Source organism: Nesoenas mayeri (assembly GCF_963082525.1).
Source record: "Nesoenas mayeri genome assembly, chromosome: 1".
In the NCBI taxonomy this organism is placed as follows: domain Eukaryota; kingdom Metazoa; phylum Chordata; class Aves; order Columbiformes; family Columbidae; genus Nesoenas; species Nesoenas mayeri.
This window is the reverse complement of record NC_137541.1, coordinates 15,795,875-15,822,436: the sequence shown is the minus strand read 5'-3', so window position 1 is coordinate 15,822,436 and position 26,562 is coordinate 15,795,875. Positions and strand designations below refer to the sequence as shown.

The 26,562-nt window shown below is 38.1% G+C and overlaps 1 protein-coding gene across 1 annotated transcript in view; it reads left to right on the top strand.

Moving 5' to 3' along the window:
- Window positions 1–26,562, top strand: part of COG5 (component of oligomeric golgi complex 5) — a gene marked incomplete at both ends in the record, with an annotated part of 114,786 nt that overhangs the window by 45,489 nt on the left and 42,735 nt on the right. The window contains 3 exons of the mRNA XM_080363321.1: window positions 16,057–16,222; window positions 17,288–17,400; window positions 17,495–17,572. Coding sequence (XP_080219447.1) covers window positions 16,057–16,222; window positions 17,288–17,400; window positions 17,495–17,572 — 357 coding nt within the window. The remainder of the gene's footprint in view (window positions 1–16,056; window positions 16,223–17,287; window positions 17,401–17,494; window positions 17,573–26,562) is intronic.

Sequence of the window (26,562 nt, the reverse complement as noted above, 5' to 3'; positions counted from 1 at the left end):
AAACTGCTACAAGATCAATGCAGAACAGTTTGGAAAGCCATACACGGCACTGATTCGCTTCTGAAATGGAAGAATGTATCAAGTGAGTTTCTGCAGGGATTTGCCCCAGGGCTAGCACTATTCACTGCTCACGTTAATGATCTGGATGATGGAATATGGAATATACTTACTAAATTTACAGACTCCACCTGTCTAAGAAGGATTGAGAGGTCTTGTAAGGACAGAGTTTGCATTCAGAATGATCTTGAGAATTTGATTTGGAACAATAGGATGCTGTTGAAACAAATGTAGGGAAATGCATGAAGAAAAAGTGTAGGTATATAGGAGAAAGAGCTGTGTGGATAGCAGACCTGCAGAAGGGGATTTCGAGGTAACTGTTACCTGGAGCCCTCTTACCTGGAAGGTCATCAGTGGCCTGATACAAACCACAAGAGAAATCAAGGTGACATTTGTGTACGATAGAAGGTGAAGAAAATTTTCAAAAAGAACTAATAAAATTTTGCTGAATTAAAAACATGTCATGTTTTAAATGGAAAAAAAAAACACAACAAACATCTTAAAATAAATGCTGGTCAGACTGAAATGAACATTACGTAGAGTGTCTGTTAAGTAGAGCAGAGAAAAATTTATGCTTTTGGAAACAGAGAATGGTCTCTGAGAAAAGGACACTCCATTGATGAGTGCTATAGAGATCCAAACTTGAATAATTAATTTTCCCAATTAAAAGTATATGTTTCAGTAACACTCGTCCTTCAGAAACATATGTAAATCTGTGTGTTTTAACTATCAGTTGGTATTTACTAAAGCTTTTAAATTAGAGCATGAGGTTGCAATGCAGTATGTATGTTTGTGGTTTGCTGGGACTCTGCATGTCTCAGGAATGCTCTGCACACGCTGTTAGGAATAATCAAAGAGAAACTCTTTTGGCCTCTTGAGGGGTGATGTTCTGAGCTCGTACAAATCATTTGGAGGGATCCAGTCAGGAATTTCTCTCAAAATATTTGTGCTGAGCTCACTACACCCACTCACTTAATATAAGATTTTGTTGAAAAGCTCATGTACAGATGTAGAGGTAATAGTCATGTAAAGTAAGAGTAGCTTGTAGCTCACATCTTAGGAATTTAAACACATGTTATGGGTAGGTCATTTTTGTGTAAGGTAGTTAACACGTATAACCTAATAGGTTTTCAATTTCTATGTTGGGGATTTTATTTATTAAAAATATGAGCGATACTGTAAATCAGTGAAGGTGGACACAGTTCTTTTGTAGGCTGAGTGGAACTGCCGAACTTCAGCAGTAATGAACAAGTAAATTTATACATTAAAAATGTCTGCACTACAGAGCTTAATGCTTGTGGTAGCAGAGTATTGTACTATAGCGCTATAACCAAAGGGGAGAGTAGATGATTTCCTTCAGTTGTCATTTCACTGATCTCTCCCTTCTATCAGCTGTACCTTTTTTCCACTGACGATAGTGTCTTTATATCGAAGCTGGAATTGTATGTTCTCGATCTTAACTTGTTTAGCTCTTGACAGCATTATTAAAAATGTGTATGACATACCAGTGATCCACTTGAATGCAGATAAAGGGCAGTATTACACACCAAAGCTCTGTTTCTAGGAATTCCTCTAGACTTCTATTAAAAAACCCGAACAAATTGGTGGATTTCAGTCATCAGACATTTTGGCAACAGTCCGTGATTTAAATGACAGTTTGATCTTTATTCAGGATGTCTGGCTGACCAGAAAACTGAAACTACTTTTTTACATTTATGTTGGCAGTTAGAGGTACTTAATTACATATGTCTCTTATAAAAGATAAAATCTTATTTCATTGTCTTGAAAAGTGTCTAACATCAAATTAAATCTTATTAACTCAGTGTCTAGAAAAGACATTGTGCATAGTTGCATGTATCTTCTAAACTCTTCACTTTTTATATTACTTTTACTGGTATATAACTAGAAGAATACAATTTTTAGCTGACAGCTCAGCTGTCATGTATTGCTTTGTCCTTGTGTGAGCTGTTACAAATGTGTGCATGTGTTTTAATGGATCAGTTTCTTCAGAGATAGTACCAAGTTGCAGCATTTCATCAGATTAGTTTTTTGTGTTCATGATAAATCAAGAAACATCTCTTTTGATCACATATGTTACCCAGGATTCAAGCAGAAGGAAAGCAGCTACTAAGACTGAGAAACCTTTATGCGTCTTCCAGAAATTCCCTGTGCCAAGTCTTATATTTACTGCACATTGTTTCGAGGTGTGCATAGCAAAAATGCTGTTGCTATTCTCTGATATTTGGTATTTTCTGTTCTGAACTGGAGTGTTGGTGTTTTCAGTTTAGCTGAGCTTGATCTGTCCTTCTACATTAAATAACTCTAAAATCCACATTACCAGAATTCGTTACAGTTCTGCTGCTGTTATCCCTTTGTGACAGAGGTGAAGTACAGGCATCCGTGGTCTGCAGGTGAAGAACACAGACCAAGGAGAGCTCAGGGACCAGGTTTATGATGCTCTGAGGTCTGGCCAGGCACAGTGCGGGTTGTATCGGGGGACTGTGCTGTGAGGCTGCAAGAGTGGGGTTCGCAGTGTGTCATCTGGGTTCTACGCTCAGTGAATTAAGCACCTAAGAATGAGATTTGCGAGAGAGAATGTCAGTAGATGAAAACTGAACCTCGGCACACGTTTGCAGCTCTTCTAGGGGTGGTTCTGGTGAGATTCACCACCTGCCACCTTTCACGAGCAGAAGTACCTGGAGCTTCCTTCTAGATACGGGTGTGCTTGTTTAAGTAAAAAGTGATGGCAAAACTGAAGGTGCTGGTGAGGAAGTGTTAATGTACTTCTTCAGGAACTGGGACCAAAGACCAGGGTCATTGTGAGACTGAAGGGCATTGCCCTGTGTGTCATTGGGGAGGGATGACGTGTCCTGGAGCAGCAGGCAGGCCCGAGGTGGCCACACGCTGCTGTGGCTGCCGAGGGCTCGACACTGAGGCATCGCACTAGGTATTCCCTGGCAAGATCGCAATGTACTCATGCAGACAAGAGAACTCGTCTGTGCTTACAGGTTGGATCTATTTAATAAAGATGATACAGACCCAAGGGGGTGATATCTATTCAAAGAGCTGCTGTTTCACAGACTGTTCATTAACTGCACTGTTCTTCTTACCCAAGAATTCAGGTGGTTGAAACTGATTTTAAAAATAAGCTTCCCCATACTCAGCAGACTTAAACCTGCAAAGGGTGAAGGGGCAGCAAACAGCATCTTTCAGTATTGCTTCCATTCTGCTGCTACTTTGACTATAGAGGCAATTTAGTTACTTTTTTTTTCTTTTTTTTTTTTTAATCTCTCCTTTTTATTCTACTGAAAGTTATTTTTTAAAATAGAAATAGAGAAGGCAGAAGGAGTGATTGCTGCAAGGAAGTACTATGGAAACCTGTTTCAAATGAAAGCGAATCTTCAGCTCTTTAAAAAGTCAGTATTTGTCAGATTCTAGTGTCTCCTCTAGAGTTGGAGAGGAAGGACACGTATACACGTGCTGAGGAGAACATATATTCATGCTTTTCACTGGGAGGTAAATACATTTCTGGGGTCATCCTTGCAATTATATATCCTGCAATTTCCTAAATTTCCTAAAATTTCCCAATCATTTAATCTGTTGTAATTCAATACTAGCAATATTGTCCTTTATGGTTGGTTAGACACATTTGCCATAAAATCTAGGTTGTGTTTCTGACTTTTTTCTTTTTTTTTTTGATAGAAAACATGGGCAGATCCTTCCCTTCTTTGAAGGAATTATTTACAAAGCTGAAAAGAAGTTACTGATGGTGCATACAGCAATAATTAAATAAACATAGTGTTAGCATACATTTCGCTTGTGAGTGATTGTCCATATTTTCCAGATGGAAAATGCAAAGCATGAGCTGAATGTGTATTAGATCCAAAGTCACTTGATATTTGTCGTCTGTGCCCTTGCTAAAGAAAACACTGTCAAATGCATTTTGTTGTTATTAGTAAAGCACACAGAAGATTAAAAATGGCATGAATGTAGTACTGCTAGTAATGTTATGATTGACAGATTTACTTTGTTCTCCTGTTACACTTGCAGTGCCTTTTAAAAATTGCTAGTTGTTTCAGTACTATACTGCTGCATAATAGTGTATATACATCTCTATATTAACCTGAATATTTTTGAATTAAAATAAATGTTTGGAGTGCAGGTGATTAATCACTAAAATACAGCTTTCAATGGCACTACCTGGGGATATTCCCGAAAATGTGCAGTGAATTCAAATACTGAAGTGTTTCATCTCCCTGTGATTGCTTAAGTTCCTGGGCATATTTTGTAGTGTTTGTTGGTCATGTTAGTTGTTACTAGAAGTGTTGAAAAGCAATATCTAGTCAATAGAGAATACAAACAGGAGATTTTTTTTTAATTTTAAAAATACTGCTTTTCTTAAAGGATTAGTAAGAAAAAAAGAGTAAAAAGACTTGTTGGTGAACTAATTCTAAAGTAGTAGATTACTCTTTTATACTGTGCAAACATATAATAGAGGCTTTCTTTTAAGATTAACTTTTCATATATTGACTTAAATTTTTTATTGCTGAGTTATAAAGCCTTGAAAATAGTAGACAAGGTAATAGTCTCTTTTGTCCTGTAAGATCCTGATCTTTCAGATTTTGATGAGTCTATGTGCATTTATTAAAATAATATACTGAATTAGAAACAGATTATGGGATTCTGCAGACTTTGTCTGCTTTCAGCTGTGATATAGAAGGCTTTATATCACTTTGCCATTGTGCACTTGCCCTATATAGAGGTAATTTAGGAAGCTTAATGCAATTGATGTCCAACTGTGACACACTATTTTTGTAAAATTCTTCACTGGTCCTATCCTGTGTAAATGGTTAATCAAAGTGGATCGACAGATTATGTGTCTGGGTTTCTTCTTCTTTTTTCTCTCTCTCCCCTGTAGGTGTTTGTGACTCATAAATGCAGAATTAGACCGAAAATCTGTGACTGGATAATGGAGTATTTGCAAGTACTTTACTGCAGTTTTCAGTGCAGCACAACAGATAGCCTGCACTTTCTGGTGTTTATTTGTAAGGATTGTAAGGATTTATTATTCTCTGGCCCTGCATCATTTTTGTTCCTGTTTTTATGATAGTGCAAGGAAATTGTTCATAAATAGTTTCTATAAATGGGTATTCCTGAAAATACCTCTGATCTGAACAATATTTTTACATAACTGTCTTTTATGGTAAAGTAATAGGTGAAAATTGAGAAGTCATTAATGTTTTTATATCCCTTTACTCTGCTATGAATCATCACGTAGCTGTTTGCCAAGATCTTTGTATTGTGTTTAGTGACACTTTTATATGAGAATCAGCTGGAAAATTTTAAAATTCACTCCTTGTCCTTTTCTTTGAAGGTTCATCTTGATTAATTTGGCCAGTTGCCAACAAAATGTTAAAACTTAGTCTTCCTTTGTAGAGGATGTTCTACATACCTGTTAACTTAGAGCTCAAGAATGCTTTTCGAAGAGTATGGATAGCTTTACTGGTCCCAAATTTGTAGAAACTGGATACATTCTAAGAAGTTAGTAGCTGTGCATTGTGTGTCTTAGGAAAAAAAAGAGTCGGAATGCTTTAGAAAGCTATGAGAAACCACCTTGTGTGTTAGATCTTCCCGTTGAGACTAGCTGTTTTGAAATATGAAGCACTTAGTTTGGTTTCACACCAATTAATAAATGTCATATGTGATCACTAAAAAATTATTCCTCATAGAATACTCGTCAGGAAAACACAGGAATGTTTAGTAACATCGGCTTCAGCTTCCGTTGCAGACAGAAATGATTTTAAATTGGAGGCTGCTACATAGTCTGCTGCTGTGTTCTGGTTGTCCATCTGTTTAGGTGCTTTCTCTGACCTGGAAACATGTCATCCAGTGTGTCTTGGCCAGCTCTGACCACTCTATGAAACTGAAACTGCACTAGGACTAGCTAGTGCCTCTGAGGGCAGGAAGGTACCTGATTCTTATGCTTTTAAGATAATTAATGCAAATATGATAATTGATTCATCCATTTATATGCAGAGAGGCATGGGCCACTGCTACGAGCAACTCAACTGTGAAAGGCTTTGTAAATAAAATATGCTGTAGGGGGAGAATGGAGGAGACTGAGGACAGTTTGTATCAATATGGAAACTGGAAACTGAGTTTAGGAGTGGAAGGTGGCTCCAAAGAGAAAGATATGAAGGAAGGAGCTGTTACGAGAATGAGACTACAGAAGGGCTGGAGGATGGAACAGGAGATGGATGAGGTGGAGCTGTGAAACAGGGAAGTGGTGTTTGCCTTGATACAGATTAAGAAAGGCAGGCTAAGATTAGATCTCGTTGCAAGTAGTTGAGGTAAGATTAGAATGAGAACCATAGAGGTTTTCCTTTATCAGACATTGCTTTAATTACGTGGGCCTAGTCTTCATAGAATGAGCTTAATTAAAACTGAACTAAAGTAGTCTTCTTTCAAAGTCACAGAATCACAGAATGGTTGGGGTTGAAAGGGACCTCTGGAGATCATCTAGTCCAACACACCTGCTCAAGCAGGTTCACCAGAGCAGATCACACAGGAATGTGTCCAGACGGGTTTGAATGTCCCCAGAGAAAGAGGCTCCACAACCTCTCTGTGCAGCCTGTTCCAGGGCTCTGGCATCCTCAAAGTAAAGAAGTTTCTCCTCATGTTCAGATGGAACCTCCTGTGCTTCAGTCTGTGCCCACTGCCCCTCATCCTGTCGCTGGGCACCACTGAAAGGAGTCTGGTCCATCCTCTTGACACCCACCCTTGAGATATTTATAAACATTGATGAGATGCCCTCTCAGCCTTCTCTTGTCCAGTCCTTGTCTGTTTGAGTGTTTTATACCAAACTGATTAAAATGATTTCTGATTTTGTTTAAATACTCAAAGGTAAACAGTACGTGTGAAATTCTACTAGGATTCCAGGGATGCAGCTGAGCAGAGACTGACCCTGGCTTTGGTTGGGTTTCTGTTTAATCCATCCCAGGCTTTTTAATTGGTGCTTTCGTGTATCTGTCTCTCTTCAAAACTAAGGCTACACTGAGGCTCTTTCTCTCCAGGTAAGATAGAATGTTATTGTTAAATGCCTTTCCCAGACTGTAATTCTGTTTGTGGTCTGTACTGTTGACTGTTGATTGTTAACAGGTTCTGAAATAATGCAATTAAGTGATCCGAGAAAAACATATAAAGCATTAATAAGCCACATCTGCATAGAGCAGAGTGAAAAATATGATCGACTGGCCATGATAGTCATCTAAACAAGATAATATAATTAATTTTGCCTTTTTCTCAGGTTAATAATCTGTTCTTTTTCTTAGTCTTCTCTGAAAAATGGGTGTTTCATCGTGTTCTTCTGCTACTCAGTGCCACGTGAAATTCTGCATTATCGTACATTTGGAGGTGTTCTTACGGTAACAAAAGATTTAAAGCTTCGGGTTAGCTTGAAATGGCATAGCATACAGAACTGAACAGTATGTTACATTAGAAAGGAGAAATCTTGCGTCAAAATGCTGCAGTTTCTAGATGATTAATAATGTCCTCTGTATGGAACAAGTTACGCACTTAACTGCTTATTCTTCTCTCTTTTATCTCCCTTCTTTCCTTCTGCAGGTAATGCCCCCAATAAGTTCCTACTTGTGTGAAGGTTTCAAAATGCATTACTGGCAGATAAGTGAAGTGAGGGGCAGATCCCAAATGCATGTGCTAGCTGCAAGCAAAACTAGGCATAATATTTCTTTTTATTTTGATGACTTCAGGTTTTCTTCTTCATAGTAAAGTTTTTGTATAATAGAACTTTGCGCATTTATTGTTAAAGAGACTACCCATTTATTTTTAAGAAGACTATAGAAATATAACGTGTACTTCTTTAAATATAGCATCTCTAGCAGAAAGAGGTGGTCTTGTCATGGTTTGCCCAGTGGACAAACTTAAAGAGGGCTTGAAAGATGGATATTACTATCAGGGGATGGGGAAAACCACTGACACCAAAGTGTTGTTAGGTGTGTGTAGAAATGCTTGCTCTCTTTTAGCCTGGCCTCAGTGAAACTCAGTGAAAATGACTGCAAGGGTCCAGCTCCTTTTCCTGGAGCTGAAGGCAGAAGTAGGGAAGGCAGGTGGAGCAGGAGCAGGCTCAGGATGTCTTCTGACCTGTCTCTGCCTTGCAGGGCCCTGAGCAGCCTGGTCTGCAGACCCTCCTTCGAGCGGGAGGTGGATTGGGTGATCTCCAGTGGTCCCTGCCAATCTCAGCTATTCTGTGGTTCTATGATTTCTTCACCAATAAATCTACAGACCTGAAGTTTCCTGTAGGTGGGTGATACAAGGAATTTGAACTTTGTCTTAAGAAGAAAGAGAATGTTTTTAAATGTGATCCAACAGCAAATGTGGCATTGTTGGAGGTTTGTCTGTACTTTAATATGAAAATAATAACTGAAAAGAATTTAAAATAAAGTAACTTTTAAAAGTTCATTTCTTTTAAACATTTGAGGGCACTTCATAGCTGTTGACAGTATGCACACAGATTCCAGAAATGAGAGACTGTCACTTGCATAGGTAATTATTATCTTGTTGCAAAAAATAGCAAGAGAATAAGAAAACCCAGATGGCTTTTGGTGGATATTTAAATCATTTGGAGCATACCATTTAAGGGATATTTTGTCTGAAATCAGATTTTTTTTGTAAACAGAGAAAAAAAAAAATATTATAACCCTCCAGTAGCTAATTCCTATTCTTAGTGGGTAAGACTGGTTCAAAAGTAAAACCTGATGTTTCTGTTTTGTAATGGCTTTGTTCAACCAGTTAACAGTGAGCATGTACATAATGATATTGTGAGGTAGTAGAAGTCTGGTTGCAAGTGGCTGTGCAAAGATCAGAGTTAGTAATGAGATTTTGTGTCCTTATACTTCTGTGCTTTAGCAATGGGGGCTTGAGTCGGCAGGTGCAAGTTGAGGTTGTACAAGGACAAGAGGGGTGCTACAACCTTGCCCTTTGTGCTCTGTCATCGGAAAGTGACAGCTGTGCTGGGAGAAGCATTTTAAGAAGCTTGATTTGGCTCAGATACCCCCATTTACTTATTGCCTGTTAGTTTTTATCATTCTATATTATTTCTGCTCTGTATTTATACTCTTTCTACACTCAAATACAGCATTATAGGATAAAATTTGTAATTGTTATGGGCTAGTTGATCTAGCTGAAATGTCCTCAGAGGTGCCAGATATTTTATTTGAAATTGCCATCGCATTGATAGCCTAAGGCGTGGTAAACTTTGGAATATTGCTTGATGTTTCATAAGATAATTCTTCACAACAGTTCCTGATGCCTTTCTGTTCCATTAGCTCTTAGCCATCTGTTGCTTTGATTATACTATTATAGGGAATAAGTGTTTGGGCAAGCTATTTAGCTGTGTTGAAAAATCTTGTTTCTTTGCTTTCTATTATTTTATTGCTGCTGGGTTTTTTTCTTTTTTTCTTTTTATTTATTTATTTTTTTCTCCTCAACCTTTATTGTGCAGTGCTGCTTCTTATTTACTTCTTATTCTAAGAAACAGAAGTCTGACCTAGTTTGAGGACATGATGAGGTTTATGACTGTACTTTATGGCTGTTTTCCTTTCCTGTGAAAGTCCTTCTACCAGAAGAAGTTGTGTCTTCCAAACAGGGGCTGACAGAAGGTAGATATTAAAACCTAACCATATGTAAATGTTTAGCTTTGGGATTCTTTCCTTTTAAGACTTAAAATGTGCTTTTCTGGAGTCTGGCCAATGTGTTATGTCAGTATTACTTTCTATAGAAAATTATAACATCTTAACCTCTCACTCCTTCCAACACCGCAAAGGTCAAAACAGGAAGAACTGGAAAATCATTAGAAAGTATTCTGTATTCTCTGCTTTTACATTGTCAATTTGACCTTTTCGTGTATTGCTCAGATTTTAAAGATGAACAGAGTGAAAGACAGATGGGGTGATAATGAACATAGAGACGTGTTTCCCTAAGTAGGTTCATTTTTAGGAGTTGTGATATACCAATTAATTTTTTTTTAAGGCATGGACTTTTGAAAACTAAAATACTCTTTTTAACTGCAGCTGTATTTCATTGGCATTTAATTTCTACTTTAAGGTTTTTTTTAATTTTTCATGCAATTAAAATAGCTGAGTGATACTGCAAAGCAGGAATTCCAGCAATTCTTGTTGCTCAGTAGGTCATTTTGCCTTGGCTGAGGTGGCTGAATTTCCTTCACTTCTTACCTGCTTGAGGTCTTTAGACTGAATTGCAGCTTCTCCTGGTGTAAATTCTCACTTTTTACACTTTTGGTGTCTGTAACAGATGACTAAGAAGTAATTGTAATTGGTAGCTGCAAGTGCTTACATACCCTCATTTGCTTGGTGTTCAAGTAGAGGTACTAGAGGCAGTAACGTTATTTATGGGAACATTATTTGAAGGAGGCAATGTGTTGTAATGGTAACAATATTGGAGAAGGGGTAAATACTGTAAATTAAGATCTGATGGGATTTTGAGCCCACAAAGTGATCTCTTTTGGGATTATTTGACTGACCTTGTAAAGCTGTACTGTGTTGGAAATTGCACCAGCTATTTCATACAAACAAAAAGAGCTGTGTGACATAAACATAGAAAAGTAACTGAAATACTTCCTAAAACAGTAAATCTACTATCAAATGAAACTATTTAATACTAAGTGCCAGTCAAAGATACGTGGAAGTATCATTCTGGAAACTGTTTTTGCAGTTACCCTGGCAGGACTTCAATAACCTTTTATATTTGTGTCACACAATACACGGTAGCTTGCAAGTTTGGTTATTTCAATGTGTGTCCTGTTCTAGGGTTATTGTAATTAAATGCTGATTATTTCTTGATGGCTAGGGAATGTTGTGGTTTTGTTCAAAATATTCTGCATGGTATTTCTTGCTTGTGACATTGTCATACCACTCTATTTAAGTGATACCTGTACTAATTAGTAATTATGAATCTTGCTTCAGCTAAGCAACTTATGTAATTCTTTTTGTACTGTGTTATGCTTGTAGTGCTTGCATATGGGACATGGTAAACATTTTATCACAAAAGAGGTAAGGATGTGGCAGCACACTGAAATCACAGCTGTTGAGTAGTATGTATATATATGTGCATACATATATAGTGAAAACTTTCTGCCGTGTTCCTGCCAGTCTTTCCTAAACTGCAGAATAATGAAGATTTTCATCCAGAGTGGCTGTTCTGATTATAGTAAGCAAAACAGAAATGTTCTTGTGCACCTCAGTAGCTGTGGAACATCATTTCTAGGTGAGGGGCTAGTCCAAGTTTGACTTCTCTGTATGTGGTGCTTCCAAACTGTCACATCAAAGAACATTTCCTTGGAGAGCTGTTTTGATTATGTGATGCAGGCACTTGTGAAATGTACCTACATGTACCTTAAGCAGTTAAGTAGATTTCTAACTCTACTTCTTTATGAAAGCAGTTGTAGTTGTCACAGGTAGTATTGACCATAAATATTTTTGGCAATTAACACATCTTCATTTAAGAAATAAGTTGCTAGTCCACAGAGGTGAAAACTGTGCAGCTTGGGTTCACTTGCACTAGATAAAGCTAAAATGATGTGGTGCTCCCTAAGACAACACTGGTTGGAGAAGAAGGGTCCACATGGTGAATCCCGTACCCTGAGAAAATGGACTGTGAGTTTGGAAGCTGTGTTTGTAGCACCCGAGCCAGTTTGTTTTGCCTGTCATCCAGCTTTCTTGGTTTTGGCTCAGCCTTACGCTAGGAATCTTCCTGTCTCCAAATTAGCTCAGTGTCATCACCACATTCCCTTGTGAGGGCAGGCTTGCTCGTGCAAGCCACATTTCTTGTCTCTGATGGTCTACAGAACCAAATGGGATGGGATAAAATTAATTGAAAATTATGTTAGTAAAATGAACAGTTCTCAATCATAGAGAAAATGAGCAAATGTGTTTGGTACAAATACCTCTTTGTAGTCGCTGCTGAATGACTATCTCTACATTTTGCTGAAAGATAAATTGAAACATCCATGCCTCTTTTCAAGTAGTAGCTAATATCACCCTTCTGACCAAGCTATTTAATGTATTGCCTGATGGATGCTTAGAAACTTTAATGCTTTTAAAAATTTGTGAGAGTTGCTTTTGAGCAAGTAGGTTTATTTTTTTTTTAATAGAGTGAACTGGTGATTCACTGAGTCTTTCCAAGCTCTTAAATTTGTACACTTTAGTTTCCATATATCTATAACAAATCATGTTGTGACATGCCAGATGGAGGAGTGCTCTGAATGGAGAAGGTTATTACTGGTGGACCTAACTCCATCTTTCCTTAGCACCCTGCTTCATTACAGTTTTTGCAATCTGAAGATCACTGCAGTTAATCTTTGAGTAGGTAGTGTTGTAGGCCTGCTGTTTGTGAGGTCATGGGTTTATTTCACTTGTGTATGCTTGTGTTCATGCACATTATACTGCACTGCCAACATATTACTAAATGTTGTACTGTTTTTCTTTGCCCTCTACTCTCTTGACTGCTATCACTTAACGTTTGTGGAGTATATACGAATATTTTTAGGATGCAAATTTATTGTGTAAAAGGGTATTTTCTTGTAAGACACTGCCTTGTGAGAAGCAGAGTTGTGTCTCACCGTTGCTCTAACTGCCCATACATTTTTACATAGTAAAACCAGCCTAAAAAAACAGCCTAAAAACTACTGCCTCTGAGCCTTCATTTACATAATAAGACACTAAACCAAAAAATAACATAGGATCTTATGGACAGAGATTCTAAGGAGAACAGTTACAAATTGCCAAATGTAGTTGCCTGCAGTGGCAGACAACTTGATTATAACATACTGATAATAAACTCATTAAATTCAGTCTCAGAAATAGTTATCTTATTTTCCCTATTGTTTTTGTCGGATAGCTGTTCTCAGTACTATTCTCTGATGTGATTCCATTTTCCATTTTAAATCATTTCTGTAGTGAGGTTTTTTTTGTTTACTTTGAATGCATTCTTTCCATTTGATAAAAATTGTGTCAGTCTTTTGAATCTCAGAAATGTTCAGCTTTAAGCTTTCTCAAATAGAATGAAAATATTAGGGGGAAAAAAAGTCTTATAAATGAAGTCTGTTGGTAATGGCAAATTCTGCAATACTGGTTCTCAGATTTTTATCCAGTGTGTATTAATGATAAGCAGTCAAATTTTTGTATGCAAGCCTGGAAGTATAATTATTTGTTTTCTTCCTGTTTTCCAACATTTTCTTTCCACAATAATAATTTTTGTCCCAAGAGATGCTCCATTTTTTAATACATACTGTATAAACCTAGAAACTAGCTGTGCATTAAAAATGCAATTCTCTTAGGATTAGTGGTAAACCAACAAAGGACTTTATGTAGCCTCTCTGGGGCATACAAAACACAAACTAGTTTTGAGGAGAGAAAAATACTATATAGGAAACAAACAAAAAAAGGTATTTTATTGTACATTTTCAGAGTTTTAATATATCTCTAATTCCTGCAATACAAAATGAATACATGAGCTGGAAGCCCTCTGCCAGTAGCTATGTTCACAATTTAAAGCAAATAAGAAGTAGGCCACCTGCACAATCTTTGCTCTATTCTAGTTTTAACTTTGGTTCTAGATTTGAAAGACACTTTGAGTGAATAGCATAATGATGTGTTTTGGCTGTTCTCGAACTATTCCTTAACTTCAGAATGAATTGACAACTTTTGGCTAAAACCAGTTCTTTTGAAACATAGCTCAGGCTCTCTTGGAGCACATAATTGTGTCCTTCTTGACCAGTAGCTGCGGAGTTAGTTTGCTAAGCTATGACGTGGGACCTCTGATATTCATCTTTTGCCTGAAATTGTTTGTGCCTATACTGCCTGTTTGTCAGGACAGTAAGTATCTGACCATCGGTTATTCGAGGCTGGCAGTGCCTTGCTCACGTTTTGAGGCTGTTCTGGTTTTTTTGTTAGTTCATATATGAAGGTTTACTGGAGTCTGACTGAAACTAGGTTGAGTGCTCTTACTGTAGTAGTAAGGTATTGATTTTATATTACTGACTTGCTACCTGATTTTATAATTGTGTAAGTATTCTATAAGAAATAGAACTATTTCAACAGGAAAGACTGGTAAATGAGGTGTCTCTTCTGCTTTCCTTCCATGCTCTTTCTTCCTTCCTTTCTTTTCATTCTATTCCCCATCCTCTTCCCATTTATGCTTTTTTTTTCTCATGTTCATTCTGTCCCCAAATTCCCTCCTTGCATTATACTACGCTTCATTTTCTGACATCCCATTAATCTCCCAGTCTTTATGGCTTACTTTCCCACCCCCAATAGCACACCCACAAGATACTTAGAAATTTTACAGCACACCCAGTTGTCAAAAACCTGAATCTACAAGTCCCAGACCCATAATACTATGCTGGGAATGCTCATTAACTCCCACACTGTTTGGAAAAAGAAACTGGTAGAGTTAGTATGAGCTCTGCAAGCCATAATAAATGCCTAATATTCCTTTGCTTTCCACTAAACCTGGAATCTCCTCGTTGGAGTTGGGGAAGGAGGTGGGATCTGGCTTTTTTTTTTTGCTTCAGGTATGGTTATGATCTTTGCAGAAACCCTAGAAAGAGAGACATGAAAGTGCAGTTGTAGTGCTGTGGCCTCTGAAACGTAAGGTGTGAGGAGAGTGCCCTGTTCATCAATGGACACGCTGCAGGAGGTGGATGAACCAGCAAGTGAACCCTCAGCACAGCAGCTGCATTGTAGCTTCACTGCTGTGGTGTCAGTGCACGTTCCCCACAGCCAAGGGGCAGATGAGCACTCCCTCTTTCCCTTGAGTCACAAAGGTCTGGCTAAGAACACTGTGTCTCGTGGGACATCCCTGTGGTCTCAGGTGCTTCTGTCCAGTCTGAGTGCCAGGATCTCTGCCAGACCATGTTCTTTACTGCTGGCAGAAGTCACTAAGAAAAATGACAAAAGACTGCATCCCTAATGTGTGTGTGATCAACTGATCGCCCCCTCCACTAATTGCCTGTGAATGCAAATAAAAAGCAGTGTTCAGTGTATGGATGACAGTGCTTAGTTTCCAAAGGCAATAATTTGAGGCTTTTCTCTTGCTAAATAGCACCCATGCCAGTGTTTATTGTTGCTCAATGGAATTATCATCAGTTTTGATCTTAATCAAAGGTCTCTTAAATAAGGGACTTGAACAGTTTTTTGATCGTTTTTGCTTTCCTGTATTTTGGAAAAGCTGAACAATACAGAGAAACTTTGTTTTTTCTGTTTGATGTTTGGGGTTGGGTTTTTTGTTTGTTTGTATTTGTATTTGTGTGTGTGTGTGTTTTGTTTGTTTGTGGTTTTTGTTTTCAGGCTTTGGAATTGATGACTATGTTGCTTTGCACTCTTAATTCTGCTGTGAGGAAGATAAAGTTATTGTCAGCATTAGAAACAGAAATGTAGAAATACAGGCTTAAATTCCGTACTAGTCAGTAGCAGGGGCATGACCTGCTTGTCCTTGGTTAGTATTTTTTTTAAACATATATCACATTTAACTAAATTTTTCACTCTTAAATGACACTATTGTAACAGATACCGCATGTTAAAATGGTGTTACTAGGTACACCATAGCTGAATATGACTGTACAGGATCTAACCTTGGAATTATTGCATCAATCACCAGTAACCCACCCAGGTTAGATGTTGCCAACAGTGCTTCCAGTTATTTTTTTTACATTCTTCATATTCAAAGGATAGTGGCAAAGTAAGCTAAGCAAAACATTGCTAAGCAATCAAAGGAAATCAGTCCTTTCCTTCACCCTCTGTTCTGTTATGCAGCAATTATGCCAGTTAGTTAATGTTAAATTAAATGAATTAGCAGAATGAACTTACAGCTGAACTTGCCCAGTAAAATGATGCCTCATCATGGATAAAAAACTGTATGGTACAGTTAAAGATAATAATTATTTTTTAAAACTTCATTCTCTAGAATCCTACTCAAGTGGGAACTGCTCTTCAGGTTTTCCATAACCTTGGGACTTTGAAGGATACCATCGCTAATGTGGTGGATGGATACTGCACAGGCCTGGAGGAGAACATTAAAAATGCTTTGGATATCAAAGTGTTGACCCAACCGTCTCAGGTGGCTACAAGAGGTATGATACTTATTTTACAGAGAATGATAACTGATTTTTTTGACAGAAGTGCAGTGTGTTCTCAAATGGAAGAAACTCTCACATCCAAGCCTGTTACAGGGATGTTTCTCTGCTTGCTTTAACCATTAGAAGACGGGAGCGGGCATGTCTCAGAAAGAATCTAATACAAAGTCAAAATTGGGTCTGTCGTTATTGGGCTCAGAAGTTTTCCTTTGTTCCCCACCCTTCCTCTTTTTCCTGACTTGCCCAGAAACTAGACCTCATTAGCTTACAACTTTGCAGCGTTTTCTTAACAGTTTCTCATGGAAAGATGAATCCAAATTCTGCTTTCTTTGTGTTGATGGGAGGATGATGGGTGGAAATTATTTACAAGCAATGCAACAAACCTGAAACTACATTGTGGTGCTTTTGTCAGATGAAAATCTTTTCAAAGCAGCATATTTAATAAGAAATGTTGCAGTATTAAAACATTTAGTTCCCACATGTTAGCTCAGATACCAAAGAATACTGGGGAATGGGGTGGACAGGTAAATTTGAACTTTGGCAATATGAACATTTAAAAAAAACCCCTTTGGAGCAAGCTGAAGGTCCAAAACCATAATCACCAACGTAACAAAGAAATACAGCCCCTCTCAAGGAAAATTTTGGTTCAGAAGCTGCATGCCCTTCAGCTCAAATACCACTTTTTTTCAGCAGTTCGCCTATGCATTTAAGTCCTGCACTGATAATGCCTGTATTTTTCACAGCTACTGTCTTTGCCATTTCACTTTACTGTTACATCCTGCATCAGCGCTCATTGGCATAGACCTCAGTGTTTCTGAGCAGGTCAGGTTTGGTAAAGCGGGTGACAATGATGAACATGGAAGTATCTCACTGAACTTCAGAGTTTAGTTGACTTCTCAGTTGACACAACCAAGGCCATTCACAAAGCTCTATTTTGAAGCTATTTTAGGCTGCTTTGATTTTCTTTTAAATATTTTTGTTTTGGAGAGTGTAGAGGTCCCTCTTTCTGCTGTTTTACTTTTCACCTGTGAAAGCTGTTGTGTGTTCTTAATAAACATGTAGGTGGCCCTGGTAGAGCTGCTATGCCAACACCTGGGAACACAGCAGCTTTTCGAGCAGCCCTCTGGACAAACATGGAGAAACTCATGGATCAGATCTGTGCTGCTTGTGGACAGGTACTCATCAGCTATTTCCTGTTTGTCTAGTCATGCAATTTTGCATATAAGGTATTAGTTGTCACTTTTTGTCTCAATAAATTCTTTCTTACAGGTGCAGCATTTGCAGAAAGTATTGACAAAGAAAAGAGATCCTGTGTCACATGTCTGCTTCATAGAGGAAATACTTAAGGTAAAGTTTTAATCTAGCTGAATATGTTCTAGTAATTCTATTAAGGAAAATGTCATGAGGGAATGGTTTCGTTTGCAATTTTACGGTTCCATAATAATTTTGTAATTTAATTAATGGGAAAGTGTTGAAAGTCAAACTAACATTGAAAGCTATATTTATGGTCTGTGGGTTACATCTGTAGAGTATAAACATGTTATTTTTAAGTAATTTCTTTTGTTTTCTTTAAAGGGAGCTGATGAGGCACTACTGTCAGTTTTTATTACTGATCGTTAATGTCATTCCATAAAATAACATGTGGTTTGGGTAATTAATTAAGTCTGTTAGTTTGCATAGGGAAATGTGTCTTCATCTAACACTTTCAGCCATCTCTTTCTCTGTTTCTTGGCCATTTCTTCCTTGAAAAATAATCATGGCTGGTCTTTTGCATACCTCTTCATTTCTATTCAATTGCATTGTTTTCTATTCATATTTGGAATAATTTGATTAATGGTCTCCTTCAATGTTAGGACCAGAATTACTGAAGCTATCTCATCTGCCTTAGCAGGTGAGAAGAAACAAAGACAAAAGGTGTGTTTATGCTATGCAGACATGTCCTTTTGCCAAGTGTATGGCTGGATTTTTAATTTACATGAATTTAATTTTTGAAATATGTTGGGGAAACTCTTCATATGCAAATGTGGTCTTCTCAGTGGTGAAAGCAAATAATTAAGGTTAAATACAGCATTTAAGTTTATCTGTCTGTTAAGCCCATCTCCAAAAGATGTTACACAGAACGTCGCTTTTCTATGAGGCAGTTCAAGCTTCTCTTTCTCTGTGAAAAACAAAACAAAACACCAAGCACTAAACACAAAGGGTTTGTAAACTTTTAGAATCTTTTCTTTGTTAAAAAGTTTGATCTGGCAAAAAGTATCTTTTGCTGCCTTGGTGGAGCCCTAGGGCAGATCAATATGTTTAAGAAGAAGCAAAAAACCTAGAGACGGAAGTAGGAACTCTGGAAGGCTCAGGAGGAGTTGGGATGGAAAGGGAACTTAGATAAAGGAGTGGTTCCCACCCTGAGCCTGTGCTTCTCGCTTTCACTCTTCCCTTCTGTAGAACAGCACTTGAGAAGGGGTAGGAGTTTTTCCAGTTGTTGCGGATGATAATAGAAGGAAGCCAAAGGAAAACTTTTATCATCCTGGAGAATAAATGAACAGGGAAGATGAATCTCAGTAGAAGCTAGAAGCAAAGTAAGGAAAAATACATTAGAAAATCAAAAGGCTTTTGGGTTGTCATATGCTAAACTTGTTCCACAGTATCTCTGATTACTCTTCCTTGCCTTTGACTTTACACTGCAAGATTGCATCTAAGTGACAAATTGTGTTTCCCAAATAAAATACAACTATCTGTTTCTCCATAGTTACCTCTATTCCACTTAGTTTGCTCTTCAACAGGTGTTTTGGTGGAATATAACACCAAACCGGACAGCTGTTGTTCTCAGTGAGGCAGCTGAGGAGCAGTGGCACATCCTTATCTGATGCTCCCAGAACTCTGAGCATGGCACGGTGCTGCTGATTGCACTGGTGCTTTACTTTCTTCTTACCGGAGATGGTTCAGCATAGCACAGTGTTTCGCTTGGCTCTTCTCACAGTTATACCCTGTGTTCTAGGGTCCCATGAGAAAGGTACAGCCTGCAGATGGGTGAAGTCACACCAAACAGTAGAGCTGTTATTTAGACAAAACCAGCCAAGTCATAGATGCTGCTGAAATTCGAGAGCGTATGTACAGATGGCTGTAAGGGAAAGTCTGAATTGTTGTGTACATTAAAAACTGATACAAGTAAGAAATTGGTATTTTGCCATTTACTAATGAAGATTCCACCTTGAATTAATCAAACTAAAACAACATGCTTTCCTCAGCAAGTGTTCTAGAGGGGGAGAAAAGTTAGATTTTCTTTATTGTATTCAGTTTCATTAATAAAGTGAGCAAATGAACAGAACAAACTAAAGGTAACGTTATACCCATTCTCTAGGACAGCATACCCATGCCAGAAGATAGAAAAACGAATCATCCACTCTACAGTCTGTGCACTAATTACTGTTACTGATGTCAACATTATTATTACAGTCATCTTCTGCAGCAGCTGCAGTACCACTTCGCCTGTCCATCTGCTTCCTTGTTTTGATTACTGTAGTGCAAGTATCATCCTAGGAAGCATAAGAGAGGAGGAGACCCAGCCTTTTTAACTCGCAAGTCCTTTAATAGCAAGGAAGCTACTTGCCTTTTTTTTTTTTTTTAAATCATTCTCGTTTTTTCCATTGGGGATTTTTTGTGTCTTCACAGATAGCACAGCCTGCATTTTTTCTAATTTTGTATTATGACCTCAAACATGTGCTTTCTGACCTTCTTATTACCTGTTTCTATAATAATACTTAATAGTGTTGTATCATGTCATATCCAAAAATGTAGTTTTAATGCCACTAAGTAATTAAAAAGAGGATTCACAAAAGCTCTCTTACAACAAAAACCCCCCAAAAAACCCTTGTGAAACAACAAAATCTGAAAGATGGAGAAACTGAGGCACAAACCCCATAAAATTTATAAATACTGGAGTTCGACTGCAGGGCAATGACAACACCTGGATCTTTTCTACGCTATGATTTCTCTTACAGAATTCACCTCCAAATTTTTCTACTGTTAGATGTGGCCAAGAGGTGAGTGACATAGCAAGGCTTACATGAGTATCATGGAGGCATCTGGAGATTAAATTCACACTGCACTTTTCCCCACTCCTTCCTTTTGCAGATCTAGGTTTTTGTGTTTTTCCTTTGCCACAATATGAAGTGAATGCAATTTTGAAAAGAAATAATGCATTCATAGAACGTTGTAAAAATGCTTACATTCAATTCTCGTAATGAACTGTAGATTCCTTGTTAATATGTGAGTATTAAGATTATAGGTTTAATTTCCAAAAAAGATCTACAATATATTTAAAGGAGAGATACATTTATTTTAAGACTGAATGGACATTTTTCTGGTTTTGTCTAACAAAAAAGGCCTTTAATGACTAGATTTTAGTTGAGGAGCAAGCCTAAAAGAATTCAGAATACATTCAGTTCTGATTTCCAGTTTTGGGGAAAACAAGCAGAGATTTAATTTTATGAATTTTTTAGAAGATGATGTTATTGTTTCATAATGTTGAGGGTAAGGTTTAAATAATGTAAAATTGATATTTTTGTTCACCTAGTGACTGATTATTTGTATCACTTCTTTCAACTGCTTAATTCTCCTTCAGAGAGCTAATAGGTTACTCCAGTTTATTCTGCTTTGTTGCTTTTCTCTTTCCATGTGTAGTGACTAATCCTGCCTCAGCTGTTGTAATTCCTAAACTACAACTGACTTCAGTGTAAGTCTCCAGCAGAAGATATCATCCTGTGACAGCCAGCTTCCTAATTAGAGATAAGAATCCCTCTAAGCCCCTTATAAAAGAGTTGAAAGCGATCTCTGATCCTGATCTATTTTGGGTCCTTCACTCCTACAGAGGCATCAGGGAACAGTTCTGCAAAGTGAGAAGCAGCTTTAAAAGCAGCGAATAGTTTTGTAGGGGGGTTTTGGGGTGGCCGATAAAAGGGTGGGCTGGGGTCTCTCTGCTGGACAGAGCCACTTAGTGCCTGGGAAAGGGCAGATTTGCCCTTGTTCGCCTGTGGTCTGCTGGTGTCCCACTTGCCAGCAGCGAGGGTACACGGCAAACCCTGGCGTTTACGTAAGCGTCTGGGTAAAAAAGTGAGCTGAGGGTTGTAGGGAGTGTTATTATGTGCTTGGCGGAGGGCTCTTAGCATTGCTTCTCCTGATGAACGTGTGGTGAGTAAGCAGGCTATTTTCCCGAGTTGTCAACACTGGCAATATGAGGTGTTAACGGTACAGAAGGAAATGTCCTCATCATTACATAAGATTAAGAAAATAAATGGAAAGTATAAGTGTTGATTGCCCCAAGTGCACTTGCCTTTCACCTTCTTATTTCTCCTCCCCATCCAAACTTGTTTAAAAATTTTGCTGCTTTGAAATTATTCACATCTAACATCACATATTCACATTCAGTTGACCCAATTAAAAAATAATCCCAAGTGGAAAAAAAATGAAAAATAATCTAATTGCTGCCTTATGTGAGTTCAGAAAATAATCTGTTTTTCACCTAATATTTCAAGTGTATGATTTATTTTGCAGTAGCAGAATTGGATTACTTGCGCATCATCTCTACTGTGGTTTGTGTTTATTATTTAAGCCACAACAAAGTGCTTTGTGGAGATCTAATCACAGGTGAATGAGCAAGTTTTTGATCCCCAAAATACTGAAGATGCTCTTTCTTTCACGCCTACAAATTGTTGCTCCGAATTCAGTTGCAATATTTTTTAGGCCTCTCTTAAAAAAAAACCCAAAAGGTCTTAGGAGTTAAAGGTTCTAATTCTAGTTTTGGATGGACCAGTGTGTCCAGACAGTCATGCTAAAAGTAATTTGGTTCTAATTCAAATAGGAAGATCAGAGCTTGTGCAATGTTTTCCTAATGACACTGTGTTTTTCTAGAAGTTTAATTCAATTTCTCTGGCAGAAATGTGCAGCCATAAATAAAAGGGATGGTGTGGAGGTTGTGTGGGTTAGAAGGTTGTAATGACCTTTCTTCTTTGTTACTTCTGGTTTGGTGGGGTTTGTGCAAATTGCGGTTCAGTGATGATGGGAAATTATTAAGTCAGTTGGTTTTCAGTCAGCTTGCTCCGCGATAAGAAATGCATTTACCAGAAGTGCCGCCTTTTATCATTGTTCTTGTCAGTCTTACCTGATTGATTACGCTGAGCAGACATGGTAACGAACCACCCTTTCATCCTCAGATGGGGTATGGAGTAGTCAAGGTGAAAGCATAGTTCCAGTTGCTGCTGTACATACTAAATCTGTTCTCTGGCTAGAAGAAAACTGTCAGGTCCCTTGGGTAGTTACTGGCTTTTGGAAACACCAAGTTCATTGACTTGCAATTGATCCATATCTTGCAGGAATATGGGGGGATTAATTAATGCTTTAAGTAGTTTTGAAGATATAGGACACTGTTTAAGACCTAAGTATTTTTGTTCCTTACAGATCAGTTTTTCTGAGGAATCACATAAGAATTCTAATAGGGAAAATGCATAGTCTTTATTTTCTAGTTAAGAAGGTTGTATTTTTGGAAAAAAAAAAACCCAACAGGTTTTGTTTCTTTTGTAAGCTTCATAAAAAGACCTTTTTAAAATGTTGCACTACTTCTGGAAATCTAGAAACTATTACACTTTGGGTATAAACTGATCAATTTAGTGTAATGAAATTCTATGCCCTGCAGTAGAAAAAAAAAAAACAAAACCAAGGTCATTTTTAAAATCACAGTGTCATTTCTTGACATCTGTTCACCTGCAATGTATAATGTAGACAACATTAGAAATTTAAATGCGCTGCTCTTTTAAAAATTTAATCTCAACTACTTTGAGAAGATAGAAAAGGTTTATTGAAAACACATTCAGAATATGTCTTTTTCTGTACTAATTAATTGCACTACTGAGGATGATGGCTTTTTGTTCACAGTTTAACATTTGACAGTTATGTTGCTATAGAAATAGTGCAAATAGATTTCCTTATTTCTGTCCCGTAAGATCTTGCCATACAAAATTGTTAAATCATTGACATTGTTGCTTTATTGGTGGAAAATATTTAGGCTGTCCTTTAAATGTCTTCTGTTTTTAGAGCAACATTCTCGAGTCCCGTATTTCTTTCTAGTGGAGCCTTTGATTACAGATAGAAAACACTGTATGTATTAGTATGCAAAGCCTGATTTCAGGAGCCTGCAGCAACTAGCTGCATGGTAATATTCACTATATTGTTTTACATTTCAAAGAGGCTTCACAATAAAGATGTTTTTCACATTCTACTCAAAGTATCAAAATTTCTACAGGAAAAAATAAGTTGGAAGTGATTGTCATGAAGTGAGAGCCAGTTTAGAATCAGTGGGTCAGATTTGTTATTTGAACGTTAGAATAGCTATTTTAGACACACAAATATGATAATTCACAGATGGGAAATTATACTCATTAAGTTCTAAATTTACAGTGTGGAGGAAATAGAGACATTTGTAAAAATAAATATGTCTTTTCAGCATCTTCTTGCATTCTTGTCTAATACTGAATAAGGGGGTACTTTCATTCTCATTCCTTGAATTTAGTTTTAATGTTAGATACTAAATAGTTTTATTAAGAGCAAAGCTTGAGAGATTTCAGTTCGGTAATAGCAAAGTTAAGTAGTAGTTTGATATGTTTTGTAAAAATGAGGGAAGCTGTTCTGGTTTTATGTTTGAGGAGACTTTAGATCAGTTTTCCAAGCTGCAGCATTAGTATTGTTGTAGAGTAACAGTGACTACAGATCTTCAAATATCTTTGCCCTTATGGTGCTGGTATTCAGTCAACTATTGTTCGGTGGTTTATTAACTTACTAGTAGCTATTAGTGAAAGTGGGTTATACTTTTTGAACTGTGAAATCAAGTCACTTTCATGTGAGTAAACAGGGAAGGGTTTTAGCATGTGGATTCTGTCAGCCTGTAGATTTTCCAGCAAAGATAATCTTGTAATCCTGTAAACAGGCAAGATTAATCTACATTTTGAATCTATACAGTTGAGTAATAATGTTGCTTCATGCTATTAACAAGTCTGCATACATGCTATAATACCAAAAGATATAGAGACTACTGACAAAAAAGAATAATATTCAAATGTGTTTTTCCCCCCTGTTCATTCCATCCCAATAAAAGCATACTGAGTCCTTTCCTTGCCACTAGTCATTACGTAAAAGATGGTTGAATCTGTGGTCTCTCTCAGTTGTGCTGTGTGCTAAGACAGGTCTGGTTTTGGAGTTCTGAAACTCAGCTTTTTATGAACACGAGGTTGCTCGTGAATGACCCAGCTGAATGGCCAGGCCCTGGGGATGGTGACCAGTGACTCTGAGGGCCAGTAACTGGTGATGTACCTCAGGGATCAAAACAGGGTCAGGTCTTGTTTGACATTAATGATCTAGATGATGCGGCAGAGTGTATCCTCAGCAAGCGTGCAGGTGACACAGAATGGGGAGGAGTGCCTGGTGCTCCTGGTGGTTGTGCTGCCATCCAGAAGGACCTCAGCAGCCTGGAGAAATTGTCTAATATGAACCTCATGACCTTCAACAAGGAGAAGTGCAAAGTCTTGCACTTGAGGAGGAACAACCCCAGGCACCAGTCATGCTGGGAGCCACCCAGCTGGAAAGCAGCTTGGCACAAAAGGACTTGGGGGTCCTATTGGCCACCAAGTTGAACATAAGCCAGCAATATGCTTTTGAGGCAAAGAAGGTAAATAGTGTCCTGAGCTGCATTGAGCAGTGTTGCCAGCAGACTGAAGAGCTGATTCTTCCCTTTATACAGCACTGGTGAGACCACACATGGAGTACTGTGTTGAGTTCTAGGCTTTCCAGTACAGGAGAGATGTGGACACACTGGAGAGAGTCCAAGAAAGGGCCACATAGATGAAAAGACTGGAGCTCCTTTGAGGAGGAGCTGAGAGAGCTGGGACTGTTCAGCCTGGAGAGAAGGCGGCTCAGGGTGATCTCATCAGTGTACATAAAAACCTGATGGGAGGGTGCAGAGAATCTGGAGCCAGGCTATTCTCAGTGGTGCCCAGTGACAGGACCGAAGGCCATGGGCACAAACTGAAACACAGGAGGATCCCTCTGAACATCAGTAAACATTATTTCACTATGACGGTGACCAAGCAGTGGCACAAGTTGCCTCGGGAGGTTGTGAGGTCTCTATCCTTGGAGATGTACAAAAGCCACCTGGATACAGTTCTGGGCAACCTGGTCTAGGTGGCCTTGCTTAAGCAGGGCGGTTGGCCCAGGTGACCTCCAGAGGTCCCTTCCAACCTCAACTTGCAGCTTGCACCTTAAAATCTCTGCCTAAAAGGCCAGTCAGCTGCTTTGAATTTGTCATCTGCTAAATGTAGATATTTTCTGTCCTAGACTAGCAAATGTGTTAAACTTGGCCATTAGAATATTAAATTTTCACACTTACTATGCTTGTATTATTGGAAAAAGACTCAATTTTATTAGTTAACAACAGAAACATTTACTTAAGAGAACCTTATCTTAAAATACAGTTTGCTAGTCTGTGTTCACCTGGAACACACAAGCCTGTGTTCGACTTTTCTTTCTTGAGCTGGGACAGAGACCAGGGTGGACTGGCACTGTCCACATGTCTCCTGACACTGCCATTGTGCAGTATTATCACGCATTCTTAAATGTTCTATCTAAAAACCCCTCTATTGTGGGCAAGTTGCACAATACTACTGTCTGTGCAAAATATTGACAGTAGTGGTAACTTTATAGTAACAGTTGAGACTATTTACAGAAGGTGCACTCGTTTTTTGCTGATTGTTGGTTATGGCCCTGATTCAGCAAAGCACTCAAGCACATTCTTAATTTCACATAAATAAGGTATACCATGGAAGTCAGACTGCCCGCATCTATTATTCTAATAAGGGCAAACTTTGTTGAATTATAGCTTGCACTAATGATCTTTGTCCAGGTCATGTACGCAATAAAGTGAGCCCTACTGTTGAGAATATTCATTGCCATTTGTTGTCTAGCCTGCCAGACATATTTTGCCTGATTTATGTGTGTAATTTCCATGAACGAATAATTCCTGTGTGAATAGTATGTGTGACAGAGTACCGAATTTTTAAACAGTATGAAAAAGGGTAAAATTATAGTGGATGGGCCAGACTGGAATCTGAATGTTGTGTTTTTGTATTTTACTCTACACAGATGTAAATGGATCCCCTAGGAAAAACATTTTCAAAAGTAGCTAAGTGCTTATAGTCCATATGTGTTGCAAAAGCATTTCTCTGCTCCCCTGGTTCTGGCCAGCTGTCCAACAAGTCAGAACAGCAGAGGTTGCCCCAGTTCATGTTCAGTTTGTTTCT